Source organism: Gallinula chloropus (assembly GCF_964237585.1).
Source record: "Gallinula chloropus genome assembly, chromosome: Z".
Classification (NCBI taxonomy): Eukaryota; Metazoa; Chordata; class Aves; order Gruiformes; family Rallidae; genus Gallinula; species Gallinula chloropus.
Genome location: NC_140089.1, coordinates 16,049,197 through 16,076,586, shown reverse-complemented (window position 1 = coordinate 16,076,586; position 27,390 = coordinate 16,049,197). Strand labels below are relative to the sequence as shown.

Here is a 27,390-nt window from a genome sequence, read left to right as displayed (position 1 = left end):
TTTGGCCCACAAGGATGACTGAGGGCTGGAGCACTTCTACAAAGACACGTTGAGAGAGTTGGGCTTGTTCAGCCTGGAGAAGAGAAGGATCTGGGGAGACCTTACAGGACTTCCAGTACCTGAAGGAGCTACAGGAAAGCTGGGGAAGAACTGTTCACAAGGGCATGTAGTGATAGGATGAGGGAAAATGGTTTTAAAATAGAGCGGGGTACATTTAGATTAGGCAGTAGGAAGATGTCCTTCACTATGGGGCTGGTGAAACACTGGAACAGGTTGCCCAGACAGGTGGTGGAGACCTCACGCCTGAAGGCATTCAAGGTCAGGCTTGATGAAGCTCTGAGGAAACTGATCTAGTGAAGCTGTCCCTGCTTACTGCAGGAGGTTGGACTAGATGACCTTTAAACATCCCTTCCAGTCTAATACATTCTATAATTCTATGATCCAACTGATCAATAAAAATATTGCGTAATTTGAATATCGATACGTTGCAAAACTGTACTCACAACAACCTTCCATCTGGGCAGTAACTTCTTCATAATTAAAAATTTCTTAATCAAATGCATAGTATTGTTTAGTAAAGGACAATATTTCCCTAGCTTGGTTCTATGAACACCAGGGGACAGCAGTAGAGGATGCACTGAATTTGAAAGAAACATCATCTGCTGTTCCTCCTTTATCCTGAAATACTTTTCCATCAGAGATGAATTAGTTATTTGCTCTTGACAGATTAAAACTGGTGTCATTACTATTCCTGTTTCTGTAATGTTTAATTTTTTTTTGTTTATTTTCTCAATGTTTCTGGAAATTCATAGCAAGGTGACTTGTCTGTACTTCCTTGGTTCCTCTTCTTCAAGACAGGTACCATATTTGCTCTTTTCCCATCTTTAAGATTCCTGTATGTTTCCCCAAACGTCTCAGGAAATCTCAAACAGAACTGCATCAATATCCTCTGATAAATGACAGAAGAAGAACCAAAACTCAAAAAGTCAGAAGGATCATGAGGCCCTGCTTTCATGGTCTGTAACTGTACTGAAATTCTAGAAAAGGCAAGCTTTACCCTTCTGCTTTTCAGGAAACCAGGTAATTCGAAAATGCAGAAATTCTTATACATATTTTCCTATTGGCAGCTGAGACTTCTTTTTCAGCTTCATGATAGTCATAAGTTATACTGACATTTTTAGAGTAGTATTACATATGTTGGCCTCCACAGTTTATTATTATTTTCCCCTTTTGCTGACTAACAGATTATCTTTTATTGTAAACTGCCGACTACAGCATAAGAGCAATAAGGTGTATTTTAGAAACAGTTCCATTTTATCCTCTGTTAGTTGCTACAGAGCTCTCTACAACATTAGAACTGTTTAAAAAGGAAGAAAGTTTTAGTAGCATTTACTTGAAGAAACATATATAAGAAGGCTTAATTTTAATGAATTATGTGATGTCTACGCTCATCCATTTTGACGTTCTGCTTTTAACGAGACATGATCAGTTGGTTTTGTATATTTTATTTCTAAAATTAATTTCAGCCTTGTTTTCATAAAATAAAGCTGTGTTCCTAAGACCTTTGTGTTTGATGAAAAGCCTTGAAAGATGCTCCAAATATTTGTGACTGTCCCCTACATCCTAAAATAACAATTATTTCGTCTGGTGGTAGATCACAGAAAAATTATGCAAATATCAGGACCTCAGTTCTTTTCAGCTCCAAATTAACAGAATTTTAACAATAAAAGAAAACATGTATTTTAGTAGAATTAGGCCCAATTAAGTTTGCTAGACAACTTACTGTCCATGCTTTCTTCCCTTTTCTTCAGCTCCTTGTATTTCCAATTCTCCTCTCCTGCAAGAGATGTAATACTGTTAACTTTATGTTGTCTTAGTCCTGTATTTCTTTAGGCAGGCAAAAAGTCAGTCTTAAAAATAAAAATCCTGTATGCCTAGCAACTACAGGGCTCACCCCATGTAATTTAATGTAGCCATTTCATACACACTTACATATTAAAAAAAAAGCTTAATAAATCAATGTAACTTTAGAACCTTTCAGAGGTTAATTTTTTTATAAATATAAGTGGGATAAACACTATGTTTGAACAAGGGGAGTTCATAGGATTTTTCTGAAGTTAGGTGGACTTTAATAATGCAGAACAAATGCTATTGTGTATTTGGGCACCATTGTTAGTTAAAACATTCTGCAGTTCTGTTCAACATATGGGCCATTTCAATGGCACCTTCATGTATTTAGAATGGACTTTCATAAGGATATGCAGCTTGTAAGCAACAGTGTGACAATCTCAAGGAAATAAACAGGAAAACTGTAGAAGCAATGGTATAGGAAAATAAAATGTACAGAAAGCTTTCCACAATTAAGTCTAAAAGAACATTTCCACATACATTCTTTATAGTGGCATTAGGAGTAATGAGTAACATACAATACATAATTCACTTCATCTTTAAATCCAACTACTGACTATAAATAGCTCTTAAGTAAAATGTACTAGCAAAGTGGAAGATGATTATCTGTCACGAGTTTCAAGATGATGAGACAATTCAGCTCATAAGAATAAATTTAAGTTTCAAACATTTAAATGTTTAAGTTTTGGGTACTGATTAATTTTTGAGCATAACATTGTAACTTCAAGAATACAAAGAAAAAGAATGAAGTATATAACATAACTGATCAAGCAAATTTCTCCAGGTCTTTTTACTTGTGCACGCCCGTGCTTTCCTTTTTATCTAGTATATACAAACAATAAGAACACCAGTGGCTCCCTAAGGGATTGTGATTCTGCTTCAGCTTCCTTGCAGCTGTGGTTTTGTTCCTTACTGAACTCTCTCTTTCATTTTGCAAGGCAAGTCTCCAATATTTAATAATTCTATTATGATCTTAAAAAGTCTAGTTACAGTGAGCGATGAAACAGACAGCTACATAATCTGCCAAATGTCTGAAAAAAATATATTTAAAATAAAGACCAGAGCTTTTAAAATGGTTTTACAGAGAAATTTTCTTTAAAATATGGCATCATTACATCAGTGTTGTAGACTCTCATGAAATTTATCAACTGTTGAATCTATTCTATCATGAGTTAATGTTGATTTTGACTAAACAGTTCAAGGTAACTGCTCATATATGGAACATACAATAAGTGTGTCAGTTTTTTATTTATTTAGATTTTCTCAAGTGAAAACTACGAAAACAAAAACTAGCTATTTCAATGTATGGTCTGTTTACTTTTTTCTACTCAAAAATATTGCTAGTACTAAAATATTTATACTTAAACAGTCAATTTTTTTTTTTAAACTGGACATTTTACTTTAAATTTAACTAATAAACTTTAAGGGGATGAAGTCTTGTCAATGCTTTGTCATAAGCAGTTTAACCTCTGAGCCAGAAATAAGCTGAACAGGAAGGGAGGTAGGACAGGAATCTCAAGGACACAACAAGATGCAGATTCAGAGCAGAAGTATGAATGGCCCCCTGGAATTTTCTCTCCATTCACTAAAGAGGGCATTGGAAGATTAGATTTACGTGTCTTAAAGCTACTCCTTACAAGCATCTTCTTTATTCTCTCTATGTTATACCAACAGTTCTGATTTCCTGACAGATAGCATGTCCAACAGAGAGCACGTGCTTTCTCCTACGTATGATTTAAACCCTCTTCTTCAACAGAGGGTTTTTCTTCTAAAACATGCAGCCCAGCAATGTGCATATTTACACCTAACTATAAATGTGAAAATCAACTGACTTCTTACCTTCTGCATTTCTCCAAAGACACAACAAAAGAGTTGCAAGCCAAACAAAAAGGAAAAATTAAAGCAGAATAGTAAAGTTGGCAGTGATAGTAGCTAGAAACAAGATAGCTAATAAGACAGGAATGATGAAATAATGTTTGTGTACTTTTTCTTTTATACCTTTTCTTGGATAATGAGTGTAAAATTCATCTGTAAATTTCTTCAAGGTTAAAAAATACTTCTAAAAGTGGCCCTAAACAAGTGTTCAATACAACTGTTTCTCATGTTTTGCATTATAAAATGTTTCATATTTCTTCAGCACCACAATGTCCTGTGCGAGGACAAATCCCAACTCTACCTAGCCTCTGCTAGAGGTAAATTTTAAGATAATGCCATTTCTAAGCAGCTCCCAAATCTTTCTTACAAAGATCAATCCAAGAGGTTTCAAAGACAGACAAAAATAGTACTGAATTCTGTCTACCTTACGGGTTATTATTAAACATTCTCAGTTCCACGTTCACTGACAGTGTATCAGAGCATGTAAAAAGAAAAATAAAGAAAAGCTTTCCTAAAGCTGTTCTGGTACTGCAGTGTTCCTATTGCTCAAGTAGTCCTAAAAATAAAACTGGGACAGAAAACCAGCAGCCTCACCATTATTAGTTTACATGTTACTACTCAATATGAACCTGATGAACATTCTGCTAAGGGTACGTACTCCCTATTTCTTACATCTGAAAAGTCTGCACCCCTCGACACAAAAACTTATTCTGATAGTGAATAATTGACATTTGCATAAGCCTACAAGAATCAAGCAACTAATGCCCATAACAGTATGTGTTATAATCCAAACAGATGCATCTCTACATGGTCTGCTGCATTCTAGCCATGTTACCTTGATGATTCTCCAGATCCATATCAATTCGTTGTATCACCCTTTTAAAACGGTTTGTTTTCTCTTTTACTTCAGCCAACCTGACAAACAGATAACGAAATCCACAGTTAAAAATATGTTGTAAAAATGGAAAGCAGAGAATAAAAGCAGCAAAGTTTATCAAAATCAAAAGTATATGAGAATTGTTGTCATTATAAAAACGTATGTTAAGCACCTGTTACGTTAGTCCCCACATATATATATTAAATTTAAGTACTGCTGCTAATCCTTATTAAAAGTTTTTTGTAGAGTTGTCAGTAGCTCTTAGTTTACTCACATGGTCCCTCTGCTGGTTGCTACACAGCTTCGCAGAGGTACTTAAAAACTACCTGTGTTCACTAAAATCCAGTAATAAAGAAGAAAAACAAACCAGCATTACATAATCAATTGCTTAAAAACTTTTCTATGTAAATTCCCAAATATAATTCTCTGCTGTTATTTCTTTACAAAAATTCTGCTAAGCTACTTATTCTGTCAAATATGTCAATGCATTAGAAAATAAACCAATTATTACATTTTGTAATACTGCTTAATGGAATTTCAAATTGTTTCTAAGAGATTTCAAGAATTGTCTCAATTTTTCTGTAAAGAGAAAATTTAAAGGCTTTAAATCACAAAAATATCATACTGCTTTATCTCCGTCCCCAGTGTTATCTCCGAACCAGTTTATCTCCCAACCAGAGTTCCTGGCAAATCTACAAAAAGGTCCAGTACTCAAGAATCAAGAAACAACGCCCTGTTAAGGTCCAAACATAATTCGTAGCAACAGTATAATGGGATTATACTTACTGTCTTTCCATGCTTGCTATTTCTTGACTATCATCCTTAACCTATAAAAAAAATGACAACTTTAATGAATTAAATAGAACCTAAAAACGAAAAAAGGAAAATCAAACCAGAATTTCTTAAATCACTATACACTCAATATATGAAATCACAAACTTGCTGTCTCATTGTCCAATGACGTCTCTACATTGAAGAGCAGCAGTGTTATGTTTTAAGTGTTATGTCTTCCAGATGTTCTCCTGCTTTCTCAATACACATTTAAAAACCACACACATTTATCAATGTTGTTCAGTCCAATAATCAATACAGTATGTATGGATGTATATATAACACAGCATAGACCATTGTAAACTAAGTATCTCTTGGATTAGTAAACCTGTGTAGTACCTCACAAGAATACCATCTGGAGTTGCGTGACAGAATGGTTCAATAGGATCACTTTTCACAGACCAATATGACTGATGAATGAGACAATTCCACCAGCTGGAAATCTGCCTGTGCCAATTCTGTTTTGGCTGAACCTTAAACATCTCATCTAGTCAATTCATTAACTGTCCTTAATTTCAGATAACTTGTGCTGCTTAAAGAGCAAATAAAGGCAAGATTCAAACCCAAGTATTTTCAAATATTATCAGCCCTCAAAATACTGACTTAGAGATTCTTTTCCATGGTAACATTTTATGTTCTTGCCTGCTTTAATAATCTCTCTCTTTCCTCCTGTGGAGATTCCATGTTCTTATCCTCAGCAATCATTTGATCTCGACGTTCCTCCAGCTCATGGAGCTTTTCATACAGCTGCACAGCCTCCTGTTTCACTTGGGAGTGTCCGATTTCCTGATGGGAAAAGTAAACACCTAGTAGCTATTTTCAGATGGCAAGAAAGCATTGCAGAAATCATGTTTTAGTCAAGCAACACTTATCTATACATTGAAAATGTATAGATACACTTGTTACAAACAGTACAGAGAAAGTACCAACACAAACTTTACAATCCCTATTCTCAGTATTGTATTTTCTGGAATGATCCCAGTCATCTACTTCTTGCTTTATGAATTTACCCTCAGGCCTATTTTATGAGTAGACATACTACAGGGTCACCACAAACTTTATACAGCTTTCAAAAAGACTGGAAAATGTCTAGTAATATTTGGAAAATTATACTTTCTGAATGGATGCATGACTGTATTTCAGCTGACAGATCTCTTTTATCCCTGAAAGATTCAATATGAGACAATTGTCCTCAATTTAGCAATATGACTATATATTAGAAGGGTGTATTTATGTATGTATTTTTGTGGGATGAAAAATAGCACTTTGTGCTTCAAGTCCCAGTTGCTTTTGAAATGGAAAATGGAAGAATAAAATCATTCTCACATATCCTGAAATTTGAAAACACAGTGAAAAATTAGGTCCCCCAAATCCTTAAGGATGATGTGAATTATAATTTCACATTCAAAGACCAATTGCAAATCAACCAAATGTCACACAAAAAATTTGAAACCACATGAGTAACTCAAGCTAGAAAAACTACTGCTATCAAAATGTTAGACTTGGCATTCCAGAAAAAACAAATTTTACTTACAACTGATTAGAAATTACTGGTGGAAAACAGAGAGGCAATTATGCCTTCCCACTCTAGGGCAAGATCCTTCAGTATATGAAAATTGAAGGACAAATATTATCACGAATATTATATTGTATTTTTTTTTACAATAGAGCTCAGTGAAGATTGGTAGAGAGGTCACTTGTTATCATACATACAGCTCTTAGAGCCTCCTCCTTTACATTTAGTGCATCCAATTCCTGCTGCTGAACAACCAATTCCTAAAGAGAAAAAAATATGCAAAATTCACATTAAGATTATTACTAGATGAGATTAATTTTTGTTCTGCAACTTATTAATATAAAGTCTTGTAAAACACCTCACTGCTGAAACCAAAGAGAAATTTCCATTCAAGTGAAATAAAAAATTGCTGATTTTTTTTTAACCTTTTGCTTGCTTTTTACACAATTTAAAATTGGCATATCAGCCCCCAAATTTAAAAGGAAAATTAGGAACACCATTTGTTCTGAAAATAAGACATACAAAAAGACATGATTATTTGGTTTTAGTCAATTGTCTATTTATTTTTAGGCACTCCTAAACTTGATTAAGGTACCAGCAAACTTTTTTATTCTATTTCTCCATTTTCAATTTTTTAAGTATTTAAATTGCATCTGCAATCAATGAGCTAGAATGAGGAAACAAACCAACCTGGGAGAGTTTTTCATTTGCAGCCTTCATCTCCATATATTTAGCTTGATTTTCCTGTGTCATATCTTTTATTATGTCATCTGCTACAACCTTTTCACGTTCAATATCTTCTTCTACACCTTGAATTAACTTTTCTGTGCTGTAAAAATAGAATGTTTTTGTAACTTTTAATAGCTGACATTTCAAACTCTGGTACTCCTTCAGCCTCACTGAAATGATCCTTTAACACAAAAACTCCATAGATTCCAAAAAAAAAAAAAAAAGGAGTTACTTGTATCTAATCTTTTTTGTGTTCGATTAGCTTTATAAACATTCACACCATGGAACGCAGAAGATGAAGAATTCTTTGCCCTTACAGTACCCACATAGTACTTTCCAATGCTCCTACCCTTTGTACCTACAGAGTCATTAAAACTGGCAAAAGTATACTATTTCCTCTCAGTTGCTGCCTATCAGTGAATTCCTGGAATAAGCAGTTTGAATTAAAGAAGCTCATACACGATTTCTGAATACACATGCTATACAGATACCAGCACTTGATGGTACTGGATCATGACAGTAAGACAACTTTCTGTTAGCAATAAATGATTGGATTCCTTAAGAATGGAGAGAGGCTTCAGAATTTTACAGTGTGGAGCTTCCTAGCCATGCAAGAACTAAGAAATTCGCCTTTTCTGACATTCTTGGTTCGTGAGTTTTATCTCGCTAAGAAATCAACGGGCTTCAACCATAAAACCTCTTCCACCATTGTAGCTATATTGAACTATAGCCTATGTATTAGCAGAATCAATGGTTGTTTCATGTAATATCTAGTAATTTCTATGAAATTCCTGAAAGCTAGAGAGTAAATTAGAGAACATAGCTAACGGAAATGAACAAAAATTCTTGAGCTAATGAAGAGTATACTTTCATTCCATTCACAGTTCACGAACAACTATTTAAATTGTTTCCTTGTCTCCAGAGTGGCTTCTCCTTTTAAGGATAACAAAAATCAGCTGGACAGCCTTCCTTCAGGAATTGTTTTTCTTGCATTTTTCATTAACTCTTCCTGAGTTGCAAGATGCCAAAAATTTCAAATTTTCTACCTGTGTATTGCAACTTGTGTAACTGACATGATCAAATCAATCAGAGAATCATAGAACCGCAGACTGCATTAGGTTGGAAGGGAGTTTTAATGGTTATCTATTTCTACCCCCCTGAAGTATACAGGGACACCTTTAACTAGATCAGATGCAATCAATCATTGCTTGCAACCAAGAATGCCTTCAGGCTTAAAAGATACTGCAGAAAAGTGGAGCTGCAGAAGAATAATGTCAGGGTAAGGGAATAATGAATATTTCACAGAGGCAGAGTAGAGCTGATGGTGGAATGGATATCTGAAGGTCACCCAGTCCAGCTCTAGTACTGAGTACAGTCACTAAAAGCAGTCAGTGTTTTGTTCAGGTAGGTTTTGACTGAAGGATGGACAACTCACAGCCTGTTTGGGAAATCTTTCAATGTTTGGCCACTCTTACAGTAAAAGAGTTTTTTTTCTTACATTTAGAAATCCCTTTTCTCAAATTTGTGGCCACTGACTCCTCTCCTGCCCTTGCGCATCACAGAGCAGAGACCAACTCTATTTTCTTTTCTGCTGTCCTTTAAGTATTTACTTTGATAATATATTCCTTAAGCCTTCTTTCCTAAAGATTAAACAATTTCATTTCCCTTTCTCAGTCTTTCCTCAAAGTTTTCACTACTTCCAAGGGATTCTCAGAAGAGACTGAAAAGTGTAACCAGTCTTCCAACTGGTTTCAAGAACGATCTACAACCTGAGCATGCTGAGTAGAAACTCTGTCAGTTTAGCAACCCATGCTGCAAAATATTGTTTAGAGCCTGCTGATGAAGAAACAGATCAAAGTGATGATCTCCCACTTTCTGTGGAAAATTTGTGACTGCCCAAGAAATACTGGATGCTTGTAACATGATACTAAATAGAACACCCCCTTGAGAGTAAAAATAGTTTGTTCAGAGCCAGCCCAAAGAATGATGCCCTCACTGTGAGTACACCAGTTTATGAATGGATAATTATGTTACACTAAGTAATGGAAAGGAGTAATTTTTTTAAAGTGAAGCAAGTTCTTAAACTAGGAGAGTAGTTTGATCCAAGACCGTCCAGAAGGTGCAAAACTGGGAGCTGGCAGAGATTTCATGTTACTTTGTTAATGGAGATTCCTAATTCCTCAATTTGGGCCTAAGAAAGCTGTTGTGAGCTCTCAGCAGTGACAGTTTCTTTCAAATTAAGCCCGACTGACTGCACGACAGAATGAATATAGAAAAACTGCACTGCAGAATTCAAGATGATGATAAGGTTGCTCATTTCCAGTATAAATCTCCACACTAAATGTAATTCACTTGGAGAGACTGTGTAACTAGTAGTCACAGGGAGCTTGTCTTCAACTAAAAACAGCGTAGCCTCTCTGGTAAAAAACTTTTGACAGCAGAGTAAAACTCCAGGTTTTTTAAGAGACAACAAAACTATCAGCAATGGCTGTCACAGAAAGTCAATTCATCACCACAGGTAATTTGAATACTATGAATGAAAGATGAGGTTTGGAAAAGCTGCAGAATGTTGTGAGCTATAAAGCAAAAAAATCAAAGTGGCAATAACATCAGAGGGATAGTGAAGTAATATAGTTTCTACAGCCACATATTTGAAAGGAAAGGTGAATGAGAGGAGGCCGAATCATTTTATAGTTTGATGCTGCAAACTGGACAGAATGAGGATTTAAGAATGAGCACTAATATAAGACAAAATTTAGTTCACATAGTGTTGCTATATCAATATAAACCCTTTTTTAACCTGCATATAGACATGCTCTCAAATTAGAGCAAATATATTTAGTTTTTAGAGTTTCCTCCTGAAATATAGCCCATTTAACAGATGCCTTTGAGTACTTGTGACTTTTTGTAAATAATGAGCTTTATGTATCACAGTCTACTGCTCTCTGGTGCTGATGTTTCCAAAACACAGGAACTTAACACATTTTTACTTCAGTATACAAATATCTTGAAATTTCCTTCATTTGGCGACTGATCACGTAAACAAACAAACAAACAAACAAACAAACAAACAAACAAACAAGTCTTTTCCTGTCTCCAACATTTCTTAAATTGATTACAACCCAGTTTGATCATAAATTCCTGGTGGCATTTTAACTCAGTGCTTCCTATGTGATCTGGAACTTGACACTTGAGCACACTACTGTTAGACTTCCCTATTGGCTGCAGATCCAATTAAATCCAAGATGATTATAAGAAGTTGCTCAACCTAGTCAATCGTTTGCTAAGGATTTTCTAGCTTTATTATTTTTTTTTTTTTTTACACTGCCTGCTTATTCATCAGGTACAAAGGTTGAACAAAACCAAAGTGCTATTGCACCATATTATTTCTGGTCAGTGCACTGAAAAATCTACACAAGTACACAGGCTGCCGCTGAAAAGCAACAGAAAGGTAAGACATACTGCACACCTTTTTCAAAAGGTAGGCACAGATTTATTCGTGTGACTTTGCTGCTAGCCTGGAAACAAATACATTTTGAGATATATTAGAAGTCTGGGAATTACTATGGACCTTGACATACCAAGTTGTTCAGTAAATTGTATTTCAGAAGAAAGCCAGGGAACAGTTTCTCTGAAATCCAGACCAATTATATAACCTCCTCAAATCTGCCTTTTTCTTAAAAAATGTAAGAAAACCAATAGGAATTACTTTACTATTAAACAATAAAATCTTCCAAAGATTCACTGAGGAATACTTTTTAAGAAAAGGCTTCTAATTACAAGGAAATATCAAGGTATTACCAATGTACTGCCAGGCTCAGTTTCTCCCCAAAGAAATTACTTTAAACAGCAATGCTTGAAGTCTGGTTCTGGTAAAAAGCTAAACTGCAATTAAATTACAGGTGCTTTCCTGTTCTTCTACTTACACAGGTTCCACGCCTCCCCCAATGCAGGAAATAAAACTTTCAAATTTCTAAGAAATTCCTTAACTTTTCAGCAGAAACTGAAGTAAAACAGGAATTATTTAGACATCATATATAGAGTGATTTTTTTTTGACAGAAAAAGTATTTTTCAAGTTAATGGCATCCCCTTCATTTAGACATTTTATTTTTTGATTGAAGTTTTAAAAATCTTTGAAATTGATTTTCTTTTTCAACTTGTTATTGATTAACTTACAGACTAACTTTTAAAATAATAATTTAATAATGTGTTTTTCCCACTCTATTAAAGACAGGTTTTTCGTTTTTTTTTTTTTTTAATCTGTAATTTACAATAATTGTCTCTTTCTAGATGACTTGGTTAAAGCCTGCTCTGTATCTAAACATCTTTAAGGTCCAAGTGTGCCATGAGATGCAACTGTTAACATAGTTTTTATTAGGGGTTCTCAAACCACATCATGTTATCCACTAGCAATACACAAACTGGCTCCAAAAAGCATGCAGGCCAACAGAAGCACCACTGACAAGAACAATACCTAATACAGAACATAATGCCAGAGGCTGCTGCTGCTAGTACCTCTTGTTCCTGCCACTGATCATGTCCAACAAACAGGTTTACTGTTTTTCTATTTAATGTAATTTTCCAGCAGCAGTGGAAAAGGGACAGTGGATCACAGCAGTATAAGCAGCATTTACATTTTTCTTCTTTCCAAGGAGTCAGTAAGTTTACAGTCTGATTTAGTTAGGTGAATGAGGTCAGGCCTCTTACAAACACATGTATCGAAGCAATCAGTTAGACTTAACCAACTTGTTCTGTGACCTCATCTACTCCATACTAATCAGCAAAGGCCTCCTGGTACTCATTCTAAGGATTGGTGGAGGTTTTTTTATATCTGATTGGCATTGCTCATGCAAAATTGAGTTTCCTTAAATAATACCCCTCACTCTTCTCCATTACATTCAATAAATACTCTATAAATCTCAAGATACAATAGCCACTTCAAACAAGTGTCTTACACCTTGTATTTTGGGTCTTTTCAATCTAGAAGATAAAATTCTGGGAAAGAGATATTGAGGTTCATTTAGCTGTTTCTCTTTTCAGATGCTTAAGAAAAAGTATAAAAATGAAGGATAATCTACTTTTTACATAATGTTTTAATTCAAGTCAGGTATAAACAAGGACATCTGTCAGAGACTGTTTAACATTCCTGTTCAAAATAAATAGATAATTCAAATGACAACTTACTAACATTCCTGTTCGAAATAAATAGATAATTCAAATGACACCTGATTCAAAGGGGATGGGTGACACTTTTTCTGAGAGAAGTTAATGTCATAATGAATACCACTTGCCAGAAATCTTTCCTGATGTGCAAAAACAAGGTTCAAATCTGCACAAAAACTCCAGCGCGAGAGACTTAGTTCCAAAGATTAGATGAACAACTGGATCTTTATAATACAGAGGTCCAGGTTTATGTTATATATTATATGCTATATTATGGATATTAAAGAGATTAGAGGATCAATCTATTAATTAAGGACTCATAGAAGTTGTTAAGCGTTTTTTTTGTAAGAACATAAGAGAATTCTGATCGGATAAACCAACATCTAGTACAGTTCTGCCTCTGTGAGTGGCAACAAGGGAAATTATTTATGGATAGCATGGGAGCCTGAATACTTTCTGCAGTTTCTCCCATCATAGTTTTCTAATACCATTAATTGCTTTAATAGGGATATTGATAAGTACTTCCCTATTTGTTTTATTAATTTATGAAACTGATATCTATTAACTTGCATAATCAATCCTTTTCTATTTCCTGATACAGTCCACTTGCTGGATTTTAGGTTTGGGCCAATTAAATGGAAGCTGAATGCACTAATTCTGACAACCTATGTTTTTCCTCTTAAATCTGCAAGCAAAGAACAAAAGTTATGAAATTATCATTGCAATAAATATATCTATCTAAATATATAGTTGTTAAGCTACTGCTGCTGAAGACACTGGTAATCAGGTCTTCGAATACAAAAGTGTTGTTCTTTCCTAGGCTCTAAACATGACACTCTCTTGGCTTGTGATCTGGGCTGGAACACTGGTTTTGAATCCAGTCATTGCCGACTGCAACATTACCTCTCAAGCTGTAAGTTTTGTATCGCTGTAAATTACCCTTTTGAAAAACACACTAGAAGCTAAAGGCATTTTAAAAACTCCCTTGTAAACATAAAATTCCTGAAGAAAGTCATGCACAGGGAGAAATAAGGTAGAGCTTTCTGCAAAATACACAAGTAGCTGCTGGCATTCATTTTAAGTGGCTGAATAACAGTAAAACATATTTGACATGGGTTTATATCTCAGTCAAATCTCTCTACAGACAACAGGAGTTTGTCCTTTATCTTTTTGGAATAGACTTAAAGAGCAACAGTTACATGGACAAGGCCAACTACTGTTCAAGTGAGAGAGATTTATTGATGTAGCACTTGCTAAGTCAGGTCCAAATACATATAAGAAGTTTCCAAGGTTTTTTTCAGAGATTAATTTAAAGGATTTTGTATTTACTGAGGAATGGAGTAAAAGGAAAAAGTCTTGATTAACAGTCAAGTGATAAAACTGGTATTGTACTATTTGCTCTGACTCACTGCCTACAGGTCCAGTACTGACTGTATCTACTGCTTACACTTCTTTGGGACAAACATGAAGAAGAAAAAGACCCACACAATAGGTATATACAGTGTAGAAAAGGCACTACACCTACATTTGTTTCTAAATAAGTTATCAAGACTCAGTCTGGTCGCAGTAGTAACAAGCTGAACACAGGGCACCTATTTTGGAAGAGTGATAAGACAACCTGTGTTTCCAGTACTTAGAATCTCCTTCAAAGCCAGTTCCATAATCTTGTCACTAAACTGTAGTCTGCACTGATGCATATTTACAGATATAAAGAAATTTACTCTTTTCAGAATACAAAAATATTTCCAGGTGTTGAGAGTAAACACTCTCCAACATGGAAAGACTACAGCTATCCTCAGCTTCAAGCCAGAAAACCAAAATTAATTGAAATGCTATATTTATAATACAAATATATACTACATGTTTTGTTGAAGGTCTGATTCAAAGATGTTTTAAACAGTAAATATAGCTTTTTTTTAAAAAAAAGCATTGTATTTGAAAAAGCATGTTTGAATTAATTTTCAGTCTTGAGCCCACTTCCTCTATGACACCTTCTTTCCAGATTATATGGGAAAGGACTCTATTTTCTAGCAAGACAACTTTGCTCAGAATTCTAAACTAGAAAGCCCTACAAATTCCAAAGTAGCATACCAAACTGCTTGTATTTTGAATAATCATCACAAAGAGCCTTGCATCTCAGAGTTTAGGTACTAAGTCATCTGGAACTTCAGGTCTCTATACACTAGGAGGATTCAATCCCCTCTATCACCAGGCCAAAAGTACATTAAGGAAAACACAAATAAAATTGCATGAAGAGCAGTAGAAATTTTCCTTTAAAATGCCGTCATTACAAAATGCAAGAAAGATTTTTTCATGCCTTTAATAGTCACCACTGAGACACCTTTGTCACCAGACTTCCCTATAGTATTTAATTGTTGTCATTCTTTTTTTTTTCAACAGGTCACTTGTGAGGAGTCTGGAAAGAACCTCGCTAGTATCCCCACTAACCTTTTCCAAAACATTACTAAATTAAGCCTCATAAATAATAAAATCACTTTACAAGATAGTGACAGAAAGATACTTCAACGTTTTATTAACCTCACTGAACTTTATTTGAATAAAAACATGATTACTGTACTGTATAATAACAGCTTCTGTAATCTGATGAACCTTGCAATTCTGGATATCAGCAACAATCGTATTAGCACAATTCATAAAGCAGCATTTGCAGGATTACATCAACTGTCAGTGTTGAATCTACACTACAATTCAATTGCTCATCTAGATGCAGATGTATTTTTGCCTTTAAAACATCTGACAGTTTTAAATCTACAGAATAACCTCCTGAAATATTTTAATATAAAACCATCTTTTAAATTGATTAAAATTGTTTTAGCTGGAAACCCGTGGACCTGCTCCTGTGACCTCCTTGATTTACAGAGATGGCTAATTGCGTCCAATGTGACGATGGGTAAGTTTTGATAAGAGCAGCATTTCATAACTGTTTACATCTAACAACCTGAGCTTGCTTTTTCCTCATCTGGATAATATCCACCACCATCTTAGCTGTATTTTGCAGCAATGCATTATCCATGAAATTTTTTTTTAAGATTTGAGTGACAATTAACGAGCAATCTCTCACATACCTTCCACTGCTCCCATTCACAGAGAATGAAAACAGCACTACATGTACCTTGCCAAATAGTGAAGAAAAAATCTCCATCAAGACAGCAGTCATCCAAACAGCTGAGTGCAAAATTGCAAAAGCTTCTTTAGAAGACACTTTAACTTCTACTTCTGCTATTAAGCTTAGAAGTAGTGCCTTACTAACAGCTCCAACTCCAAACATCACTGGAAGCAATGGAACACATGCAGGTAACCTACTGATGTTTCACTTTACTGTTTACGAGCTGTTTGAGTTGCTTTTGCATTCCTGTACACTGTATTTCTTCCATAAAAGCCAAGCCTACAAAACAAGCCTATTTCCAGTTTTGGTAGACCATATGCACATTAGGGTGAATATTAAGCTTTTCTGAGTAAGTTCTCTTAAAATGTGAAAGACTGAGCCTATTAATTTTATTCCTGACCTTGACTGTGCCCAGTATAAATAATGTGGGTGTACCCATCCAATATTCTTTGAAAATTTTAAAGGAAGGAAAGTCTCCTTACTTTTCTTTTATTTTGAAAATTTTTTTTAATGTTAATCCCCTAGCTTTTCTTTTGCTAAAGTAAAATTATTTTTTTTCCTTATATGCAAATTACTGTTCTTCTCCAGCCTTCCACACTGAAATGCTTAACTTTGCTTCTGGCTGAAGCAGAAGAAACACCCATCTCTAAAAACATAAGCCACCACTGCCACAGACTTCTTTTGCTTTAGCAGCTATATTTTATTTTGGGACAGTGATCAGCACATAAAACCAGCTTCTAAAACACGACCACTGGCAACTACAGTGTACCAAATTTTTTTTATAAAAGAAATACAATGTAAGGATATGCCAAATATGTCATATTCTAGGGTACATACATCATCACCATGCATAAGACTGGAAAATAGAATTTGAAATCAAGTACTGATTCTTTTTTCCCCCAACGCCCAGTCTTGAAATTTAAATTTTTGATTTTTTTTTTATTTATTTTGGATGTCCCCATAACTTTATCTGACTTGGAAAATACTATTTAATTTTGGTAAGTATGCATGGTGGATTTAAATTCCTAGGAAATGTAAGATGTACATGCAATTTTGGTCCAAGTGTTGTTACTAAATCCCTATTAAAATAGCAATTAACGTTCCACTAAAGCTTTGTAGAAGCGCAGTAATCCCCCTATCACTGTTTATTTTGTGTGTTATCAACATAAATATAAAAAAAATCATACTAGACTGTTGCTGATACTCCTCATGAAGATGACTCTTCTTTTTTTTCCTGTCTCTTTTAAAGAGTTACCACTTCTTGGCAAAAGTTGGACCTTCCTAGCAGGTGTCCTAGGGTTTGTCCTAAGCACTACACTCCTGATTTTTACTGCTATAAAATGTCCAACGTGGTATCACTATGTGATCAGCTACAGTCACCGTCGCCTGGAAGAAAATGACTCTGAGATGTTTGAACAGGAATTCTCAGCTGACTCAAGCTCTTTTCCTGCTGTTTCCGATACAAACAATGAAGATCCCACTGTAACACCTGAGAAAATTCATACATTTGTCCCTGAAGATGATGGATTTATTGAGGATAAATATATCGATTATTATGTAACTGAGGAGAGATAATGTCTTAAACAATGGGTGATGAGCTGACTTTTCAAAACTGTAGGATACTTGTACTTCCATATTATGCTACTTCTGTACAATACAAAATGAAGCTAAGTAGTCCATCTTTTTTCATCTCATCAAAACCATAAGAAAGTGTTGCTGCATGAATCATGAAGCTAAAAAAATATGGTGATGCGCATGCTTTACTGTCACAAGAAATATTTCAAAACATGCAAAAAACCACTTGTGATCCACCTTTTATAAAAGCCTATTTGGCTATTTATGGCGGGGGAGGAGCACAGGGGAAGCACTTAATGAATATACCTTAACATGAATGAGTCTTTACAAAGTAGCTGGTGAGTCTGGCACATTCATTAATGCTTGGTATGTGAAGAAGTCCAGAAAAGAAAAGAATTTGTCTTAAAGCGTTGAAGCAGACCACAGCCAGACTGGGGACTGAATCCAAATCAACAGTGTCACACCTCAGTAGTCTATTAGGCAAAACTAACACAATCAGATTTGGGGTTTTTTACGTGAATTAGCAGAGTAAGAAAGACCAAACCATTCACTCCCTTAAATGAGTCTACATATGGTACGACAATAAATCATCATTACTACATATTTAACGCCTTTATGCCTTAGTTTGCTACTGAACCAAGTTTATTCTCTTCATATTTTCTTAATGTTTAAAAACGCATTCAGTGACTTCTTATTAAATGCTAATTTTTTACGTGATTATTTTTACATAAAATGTCATTGTTTAGATTGCCCTTACGGGCAACAAGCAGGATTATATTTATTCCTCCTGCACATATCCTATTGTTAAATGAAGCATCTCATAAACTTACCCTCTTCAGTCTATCACTACACATGGCAGAAAAATTCTTATTGCAAGCATCTGTCCTCATCTTCCCCTCCACACACTCTTACCTTACAAGCCAGGAACCTCAATTCTTGTTCCCACTTCTGCCTACTTTCCCCACTCTGCCACTCTACAACATATAACAACCTCTGAAACTCAGGAACTTGACAGTAGGTTGCCAAAAGACTCCACTGCCATCTAACTCCTCCCAGATGACACAAGAAGTATCTCTACAGCTATGAGTCCAAATAGTTTAAAGCTGGGAACTCTAGACTACCACTGATACTGTTAGGTTTCACTTATGGCATGCATTGCACTGTTAAGGAACTTTTGAATTAGGTAACACTTTCACTTTGCCAAGTTATGATTTTATCAGATTAGGAGAAGCATACACTCCATGTACTCACGCTTGTCTTTCTGTGAAAATTTTATCCACGCTCTGAGCGTCTCGGTCATTCTGAACCTTTAACTGAAAAATAATAACAGATATTTTGATATATAATAATAAAGGAACAGATTTTAAACACAAATTCAAAGTTTCCTTTAAATGAGGAAGAAGCTCCTCAGAATGCTGTAGAGGGAGGAGCAGGAAAAGCTGACTGGCTCCACAAGCTTTCTGTAGTTCATATTGAAAACAGACCCTCTGAAAGTGCTGTCTTCAACTGGAAACCAAAGGAAGTAAGGCGGCATCTTCATGTTTGAAAAAGAAATACAATCAAGTTGGAACAAATTAATTTACCTACTATTACTGTGGGATCCACCCCTGGAACACTTAGTAAAATAAACTCTAAGCCTATAAAATGAAAATGCAGCGTTTGCAGAGCATTCTTCTCTTTATGATACAGACACTGTGGCTACTTTTCAGTCAAATGCAGGGAGAAAAAAAAGAAAATTGACCAAGAAAGACTCAAGCTACCAAAGTAATATCTTTTCCTGTTTTTCTTATGGCAAAGTCATCATAAGAAATGGAACATGCTTAATGCCAATCACGTGTTAATACTTAGGGAACACTCTAGCTGTGGTAGAAAAGAAAGAAAGAAAGTAAAGGAAGAAGAAAGAAAGGAAATAAAGGAAGAAGAAAGATTATTGATTTTATGGTTGGCTGTGAGAGAGACCTATTTAATATTTATTACATTGCAGTCATTTTAAAGGACAAAGACAAGAGAAAACTAAATTTTCAGAAGACCAGGCAGCTTCACCAAGGCACAGCAGTCTAGTGAATTTGCCCTTGATAAGACCAGCGTTCTGTGCTTCCAAGCCAAGTAAAGAACATATTTTAACACACATATTTTGAGTTGGGATGACAGCCTTCTCAAGTGTAAATCAAAGAAAACTATCATGGGACCGTTCATGCAACACTTCAGGCAATTGTCTGACTACAAACACATTGCCAATATTGTGGGGTTTTTTTTAAACCAGGAAAATATGGTTAAGTTTTAATGTTTTCTACTTATATGCTTTCTTATTATGGCATATGGCTGAAACACCAAGAATGAAACACACAGCATGTCACTGTTCAAACAAAACAAATATCCTAATTCTTACCGTGTTGTATTCTCGGATCACTTCTGCCATGTCCGTACTGGTGTTAAGCATGTCCACAACCTGAAATGAGACAGAATTCCAACTGTTACTGTTACACACACACATACAAATCGGACAAATAGGTAACAACTGACAAAGCGCTCATGAAAAGCACTGCAATTTTCTGTTACTGGAAAGGGAAAAAAATTTTATTTGTGAATCTGAATAGATTACATTGGTTTCAGAAATAATCAATATTATATGTAGCTGTACAAAATCCACAAATACTGCACAGCAGTAACAGTTTCTCCTAAGGTAGAGTACATTTTCTTTTATGTTTTCCTTAGTTTCCATCTTTTTCCTTTCCAATAACTGAATGGAAGGTAGTATTAATCAGTACATTTTTACAGAGAAATGTCAATAAAAAGGATGTGGAAGTGAAGCATAACCAGTACAAAATAAATAAGAGAAGGGGGAGCATTCAGCATCAAAAGCTGACAACAGCATACCATGTTGTAGTCTGCTAGCTGACCTTGAAATTCTTTGATTTCACCAGCTAAAGCCTCTGCCCTAAATATGAAACAAAAAGCCAAACTGAATATGGGAAAATTTGGTTATGTAAAAATAAAACAATGAAAAAGTAATTTTTAATGGTTCCTTGAACCCTGCATAATACCCAATAATAGTCTTGTGATTGAGAAAATAATTTCTGCATTATCTGCAACATATCTCACCTTTTTTCGTAGGACAAATAGACAGATTTCTCTTGCTTGTACATTTCTACTTCTTCCTGCAGCTTGTTAATTTCTGTTGTGAGTTCATTTGTTTTGCTTCTGTAAAGAAAAAAACAAGAAAGAACCACCAACACTGAATGCACAACTAAGCCACAGATAGAATGGAAAGTACATTTTACTGCAAGACATGTGCAATCAGTATCTTTTTCTCACACTGAACTGTGTTTCAAATGACTATTTCAAAGAGCTGGTTGAATGAGGAAAAAAGCAGAGCAGTTATATAAGATAAAACCATAAACAGTTGTTAGAAAACTTGGATATGAAATATTTTAATTAGCTTTTTGCCCCTGTTGGTGAATTATTCTAAAATTGTCAAGAGAAAAAATAATCACAGTATCATTTCATAGAATGTGGATATCATTCATATTCAAAATGACATCTTTTAGAACTGATTATTCAATATTGCAATATGATAAACTGATAAAGTAGCATATGGAATACAGTTTCTGCAGGGAATGCCTTGCTTTTGGCCGTGTTAGCTCAACGCATAATCCAATTAAACCACCTGAAACATATACAAAAAAAGTTTGTGATGATACTTCATACAAATATATCTGTCAGACCTATCAAGTGTCACAGGTGGAAGCTGAAAGCGCTTGACCTTCCTTTTACTAACATTATGAGAGTGCCTTTAACTTAGCGAGCCTAACAACAAAATTCAAAGGAATCCAGTTGTGCTTGGACACAAACACAAAGTGACTTTCCTACTATAAGCTATATGCAAAATGACCCTAACTCTTACAAAAGGAGAGATTTCACTATAAATGATCACCACTTACCCCACACTATTGTTAAACACAACAACCTTACATCAGAGGGGTAACGAGAGAACTAAACCCTCTGCAATTTGAATGTTTTGTTAACACATACCTCAGCAGTCCAAGGTAGTATGTTTTATCCATTATCTGTCTCTGAGGGCCTGACAAAGGAGAATAAAATGACATTTTGTTAAAACAGAACTAATTTTGATCATCTGTTAATTATGAAAACAATCTAGAGAATTTCCAAGCAGAAAATAGATGTCTTCTCAGTGTTCTTAAATAGATTTTACCTCATTAAAACAAATGAAGGCAGAATTTAATTTTAGGCTGTTGGGAAGATAACAATTAGTTTTTCTGCTATATGAATAGTTACTATATAACAAAGGATTTTAATTACGCTGTAGTGATGGGACAAGATGCAATTTATCCTGTTCTATTCTTCTGAATAATTTTAAAATATAGCTCAGGCACAGAAAAGTCTGCTCTGGCTGCCAAGAGCAAAGAAAATAAAGAGTGATGCTTAATCTTGCATTCCTTTCTCCTACTCCTATTAATCATAGCTATTGACTCTGCAATTTACACAGCAATGAAAAGTGTTTCTTTGAAAACCTAAATATTTCCTGATAGCTATTTTCAGTAAAAAGTACCTTTTGTTGCAGTTTTCATTCCACTTAAACCCTGTTGAGTCACTGGACGGTCTGCAACTTTAATCTGAGATGATAGGACTCCTCCGGTAGTTGAAGAACCACCACGAGAACTGGGTCTTGATGTACTAGGAGGCATCTACAAGAAAACCAAACCACAAAACTTAAATTAGTCTTTATACTGTTCCTATAAGGAACTGTTAGCATTTACAACCTTTTCAAGCAAACAAAACTTCAGTCAAATGACCTCTGCAGAAGGCTAAGAAATTACCTTTGAGCAGCCATTCATATGTCCACGTGTCTGCACCATTAATGCTATTACTCTCTCTGAAGTCAACTCATGATGCAAGACCTGCTTATCCCTTTTCAGTCAAAGTTAGAAAATAAAACTCTGCTCAAAATTAAAATACTAAAATTCTTCCTGAAACACTGTAACTCTAGACATAGTACTAAAGAAGTTACAAAAAATGTATAAAGAGATATTGAGGTTAATATTAATATTTTTTAGCATACCCCTGTTCCTATTCTGTTTGCTGATGGAGTCCTTGATGAAGAGGTGGGCCGGGTGGTCAGCCCTATTCCTGCTCTTGAAGAAGGACGAGCTACTGGAGGTCTGTGGCTACTGGCCATATTCGCTTCCTTTTGAACTTCTCCCTGGCAGAAGGATAGAAATAGCCTTTTAATTTGCACATGTTCTTTAAAAATAAAACTAGCAGACACTGACTCTCTAAAGCTTAATCCCTCCCCCATTAAAAGCTAAGTTTACTGCAGAAATCTGCAAATCACTTCCTAGCTGGAAAAGCATGGCATGAGACAGAGACAGCAATCGGGAAGGAGCCAAAGAAGGTCCATCAGTAAGGCAAGACAGCAGTCTCTCTCCAATGCTTAGCCAGTCCCCAGCTTATGCTGTTAAACAGGTAACTCCGGCTGATCCTTGCGGTGCTGAACAGCTGCAGCATCTGCCCACAGAACTCAAGCCTCTCGTGAAACAAACCGGCAGGGGACCCGCTGTTGCAAACACCCACCTGGGTTATCTGGAGACAGTTCTCCAGGCACCACTGGCCACCAACAAAAGCCCAGGCTGCTCTACCCCGGGTAAATCCCAGCGGCTTTCACCCCCCACCCCTTGAGGAGCTCCTCCCCAGCCCTGGCATAAACGCGGGATCCCGACGGCTGAGGCTGCCAGGCAGAAGCCCGGCGGGAGCTGTGGCATAGTGGTGCCATTGGCACCAAGCACCCCGTCCCCCGGGCGCGACAGAACCCGCCCCAAGCAGCGTGAGGGCGCTGGGAGCTGAGGGGGGGTCGCAGCGCCGAACGGCCTCCGCGACAGAACCGGGAAGTTCTGCGGCCCCCGCTCCCGGGGCGGCAGCAGCCCCCTCCTCCCTTCCTTCCTCCGCCTCACCGGCCTCCCAGGCAGACATTAAACCTCCGCAGGCAACGGAACCGGTATCGCAGCAACCACAGAGTCAAACACCGCAACTCCCAGCTATCGAGAGACTCCCAAGTCTCGTTCCGGCGGCCGCGGAGCTGAGCGCCTCCGTGCCCGAGACACTACACCTCCCAGAACGCCCCGCGGCGGAAGAGCCACTGCCCTGCCCTGCTCTGGGGCGCGGCGCCCGCCGGGACATGGAGTCTCGGTGCCGCCGGCCGTCGCGCCCAGCACCGCCTCTTCCGGCGTGGCGCAGATTAACTTCCGGCTGCTGCGGCGGCGGGGATTGTTGCTGTGTCAGGACATCGCGGCGGCGGCGTCTCGCCATGGCGGCCGAGGGCGGTGCGTACCGGCTCCGCTGCTCCCTGGTGGGGCACGGTCAGGACGTGCGAGGCCTGACCTGCGGCCTCTTCCCTCAGGGCGGCTTTGTGTCCGTGTCCCGGGACCGAACCGCGCGGCTCTGGGCTCCTGACGGGTAAGTGCCGGGCGGCGGGCCTGGGCGCGGCGTTGGGCAGGCCTGGGCGGCCGCTCCCGACTTGCGTTCCGCGGCAGGAAAGGCGCAGAGGTGCAGCCGCCGTGGCCCCGCCCGCTTGGTCTCCGCGGCCGGCTCCTCTCGCGGGGCCCCGTTGGAGCGGCGCGGCCGGAGGAGGTGGCGGGCTCCGAGCCCGGTGGCGGGAGGCGTTTTGAGGAGCTTTTGAATGGCGAGGGCGCTGCCGCCTGCGCGCCTGCTTGTGCGCGGTCACCTGCGCGCCGCTAACTAACGTGCTTTGCAGCGCTTGTAGTGCCGAAGTGTGGGCGCCTCCTTTCCAGGGGGTACTGATGGTCCCGCCTCTTGCTATTCAGTACCAAAGTAATCGTGCTAAGTGGCAGTGCTACCTTTTTGACAGTAAGGCGGTATGCTTCGAATATTTTCTGAAAATTGATTTTCTCGCTGAGCAAACTTCTTTAAACATAAGATGGAAGCTGAACCAAGCTACACAGGAAACTTAAATACACAAAGATCCCAAAAAAGGAGCAAACCCAACATTGTTTTCTCTGATACTCATATGGTACAGGGTTGTCTCCTAGTAGTTTTGCCTTGTTGAATTCCCTCAGGGAATTTTGCAGCATATCATTGCGATTAGAAGAGGTGAAGAGGTGTTACGAAGTGATGATGACTAGGAGGTGGTGGAGATACAGGGTATTGCAGGGAGCCATAGGACATAATCTCATCACCTGCCTGTAGTTTCGCATTACAAAGTGCATTCTGAAGTTTCTAGTCACGGGTATTCTCTCTGCTGGCTTGTAGTGAAGCAGAAATAATTGCTAAATTTGCCATAATGCTCATGTGTGTTTAAATTGATCTCCATAGCTCTGTAATTGAAGGGGAGGAAGACTAATCTCATTGTGTCTTGTTATATCCCTCATCATGAGGGGAAGAATATGTCAAATTGCTTAGAAATTTATTGCAGGAAAGGATTTATTGCAGAAAAGTTCTGGATGTCTATCCTGATTTCAGCAGATATAGAGTTAATTTTCTTCATAGCAGCAGATCTAGTACTGTAATGTCAATTTAAGATGACAGTCATGTTGATAACACACGGATTTTTTTAGCTGTGTCGTGGTTTTGCCCCGGCTGAGAGCTGAGATCCATGCAGCTGCCTGCGCCTTAAAGGAAGAGAGCAGGGGAAGAGGGAAGGGGGGTGGGGTGAGAGGCAAGGGAAGGGAAAAGGAAGGGGCAAATAACCCCAAAACCAAGAAACTAAGAGGCCCGTGGGTTGGGATAAGGATAGTTTACTAAGATAACAGAAAGATACAATATAACAATGCTAACAGGACTTTAGAGCAAAAATATATGAAGCTGTTGATACACAATGCAGTTTCTCACTGAACCCACACCTCAGGCCATGCCACCCAGAGCCGTCCTGGAACCCGACTGTCCCCCAAGAACCGCACGTCCCGGAGCTGCCCCTGTTCTTCCTCCCGTCAGCCCCCTGATATCCTGGGCAGAACGTAATTGGCATGGAATACTCTCTTTGGCCAGTTGGGTCACCTGTCCTGGCTTCGCCCCTCCTTTCTCATGAAGAGCTGAGAAAGTCCTTGACTGTCTGACAGCAACTAAAACCATCAGGGTGTTATCAGCACTGCTTTCATTTTGACTCTCAACTGCAGCATTCCATCCGCTGCTACAGATGAAGTTAACTCCATCCTGACCAAAACCAGGACAAGCTGTTGCCAAGTAGTCAAGGGCTTCTGAGTTTTTCATGCTGCTCTGCTAACATGAGGGTGAAGGGCCCCTGGGAAGCTGGGAGAGCCAGGACAAGTGACCCAAATTGGCCAAAGGGCTATTTCATCCCATACAATGTCATTTTCCGTTTATAGCCAGCAGTGGGCTCTAGGGGGCTGAGCAGCAGCTGAGGGTCTTGTGCATCATTAACTTTGGGGTGATGGCTGAACACTTGCCTGCCAGTGGGAAGTGGTGAATGAACTCCTTGTTTTGCTTTGCTTGTGCGTGTGGGCTGAGGGGCCAGGCAGTTTGGGGGGGTCTTGTTTAGCATCGACTTGAGGTGGAAATAAATTGTACTGTTTGCTGCTTGCTTTGTGTGTATATTATTAATATGTAATACCATTAGCCTCCTTTTTTCTGTGCCCTGTTAAACCATCTTTATCTTGACGTACAAGTTCTCTTGCTTTTCCCATTCTCTCCCCGATCCTGCCAGAAGGGAGTGAGAGAGCTACTGCATGGTGTTTAATTGCGGGCCAGGGCTAAACCATAACAGTGCCTTACCCCGGGAGTGCTCATGGCCAGGTTGGCTGGGGCTTTGGGAAGCCTGTTCTAGTGGACGATGTCCGGGCCCAGTGGCAGGGGTGTTGGAAGGGATCTCAGAGGTCATCTAGTTCCAACCCAAACCATTCTATCATTCTAAGTGCAATTCTAACATGTAATTTTTGAGGGCTATGTGGGGAAGACATGAGCATTTTATGCAGTCATAACATTGGTAATGATTATCTCTTTGCTTTGAAGACTTGGATTACAGAAGATAGGGTTCAGTGGGTAAGCAAACTGATGTGTGTTGTTTTTCTTAGTTAAGTTTTACAGGAAGACATGTTACCTTTATTTGTTCTCTGTACCTTCAGCAGAGAAGTTACTTTAGAATTTTGCAAGATTTATCATTATCTCCCTATGTATTTGAAGCTTTCCAAGCATTAGGGTATGAAGAATCTGGGTATGGTGTGATATGGGAGGTTCTTTTTGGGGGGAGACCACAAAACCAATTCACAAACACCATCACAACTCACATGCTTATTGTGTGGGATAAGTAGCTTTATCCAGTTAGTGCTATAACTATTGAGGCTGGATCATGATGAAAACTTCAGGGTGCTGCTTGAGTCAGTTATCATCTGTTGAGCCACTTATGGTGCTTCTAATTAAGAGCCAATGAACAGGCAGTGAACTTTCTTTCTTTACATTCTCTTATTTTTAGAGTGTTCTGGGATTCTTGAGGTTTCACAGGGGCAAACTGTAACTGCTTCTTATCAAATTTGGCATAGAAAACTCAGTCCTTCCAGGCCTACCATTACTGAAAAATAGGTAGAGACTGTTAAATATTGCTTACTGGGTTGGAATGCCAGGATAGTAAGAGTGAAAAAATTAAGAGGAAAAACTCACAGCACAACGCAAACATAGATATTGATTCAAGAGCTGGAGTACAAAACACCTGTTGTAATTCAGTGCCTCAAATAAGCCCTGTTTGTGCCATGACTCTGAGCTGATTATTATATATGTTTAGTCCTAACAGGGGTTTTACTGAA

General features: G+C 37.8%; 2 protein-coding genes across 3 annotated transcripts in view; one reads left to right on the top strand and one right to left on the bottom strand.

The window, feature by feature from the left end:
- IFT74 (intraflagellar transport 74) overlaps positions 1–21,679 on the bottom strand; it is a 35,721-nt gene extending 14,042 nt beyond the window's left edge. Inside the window, exons 1-11 of the mRNA XM_084278172.1 lie at positions 21,635–21,679; positions 20,705–20,803; positions 20,480–20,540; positions 19,992–20,051; positions 18,854–18,915; positions 7,698–7,836; positions 7,205–7,267; positions 6,134–6,277; positions 5,447–5,487; positions 4,619–4,698; positions 1,784–1,837 (exon numbers count right to left, since the gene is read on the bottom strand). Of these exons, the coding sequence (XP_084134298.1) occupies positions 1,784–1,837; positions 4,619–4,698; positions 5,447–5,487; positions 6,134–6,277; positions 7,205–7,267; positions 7,698–7,836; positions 18,854–18,915; positions 19,992–20,051; positions 20,480–20,540; positions 20,705–20,803; positions 21,635–21,666 (835 nt within the window). The 5' untranslated portion in view covers positions 21,667–21,679. The remainder of the gene's footprint in view (positions 1–1,783; positions 1,838–4,618; positions 4,699–5,446; positions 5,488–6,133; positions 6,278–7,204; positions 7,268–7,697; positions 7,837–18,853; positions 18,916–19,991; positions 20,052–20,479; positions 20,541–20,704; positions 20,804–21,634) is intronic.
- On the top strand, positions 11,139–18,199 carry LRRC19 (leucine rich repeat containing 19). 2 transcript variants are annotated; one of them, XM_084278169.1, is made up of 5 exons: positions 11,139–11,187; positions 13,721–13,813; positions 15,301–15,811; positions 16,009–16,215; positions 17,277–18,199. In XM_084278169.1, the coding sequence occupies exons 2-5, from the start codon at positions 13,730–13,732 to the stop codon at positions 17,600–17,602; spliced, it is 1,128 nt and encodes a 375-aa protein (XP_084134295.1). In that variant the 5' UTR covers positions 11,139–11,187; positions 13,721–13,729; the 3' UTR covers positions 17,603–18,199. The 2 variants fall into 2 exon arrangements, with proteins under 2 accessions (XP_084134295.1, XP_084134296.1); XM_084278170.1 differs by having other exon boundaries at positions 11,181–11,217.
- Positions 21,680–27,390: the final 5,711 nt, after the last annotated feature.

What these genes read in the sequence shown, in the direction of transcription:
- LRRC19 (XM_084278169.1), top strand. Translation starts at nt 13,730, where the DNA reads ATGACACTCTCTTGGCTTGTGATCTGGGCTGGAACACTGGTTTTGAAT. An exon ending in GCAACATTACCTCTCAAGCT is followed by an intron (nt 13,814 to 15,300) that starts GTAAGTTTTGTA and finishes TTTTTTCAACAG; the next exon opens with GTCACTTGTGAGGAGTCTGG. An exon ending in TGCGTCCAATGTGACGATGG is followed by an intron (nt 15,812 to 16,008) that starts GTAAGTTTTGAT and finishes TCCCATTCACAG; the next exon opens with AGAATGAAAACAGCACTACA.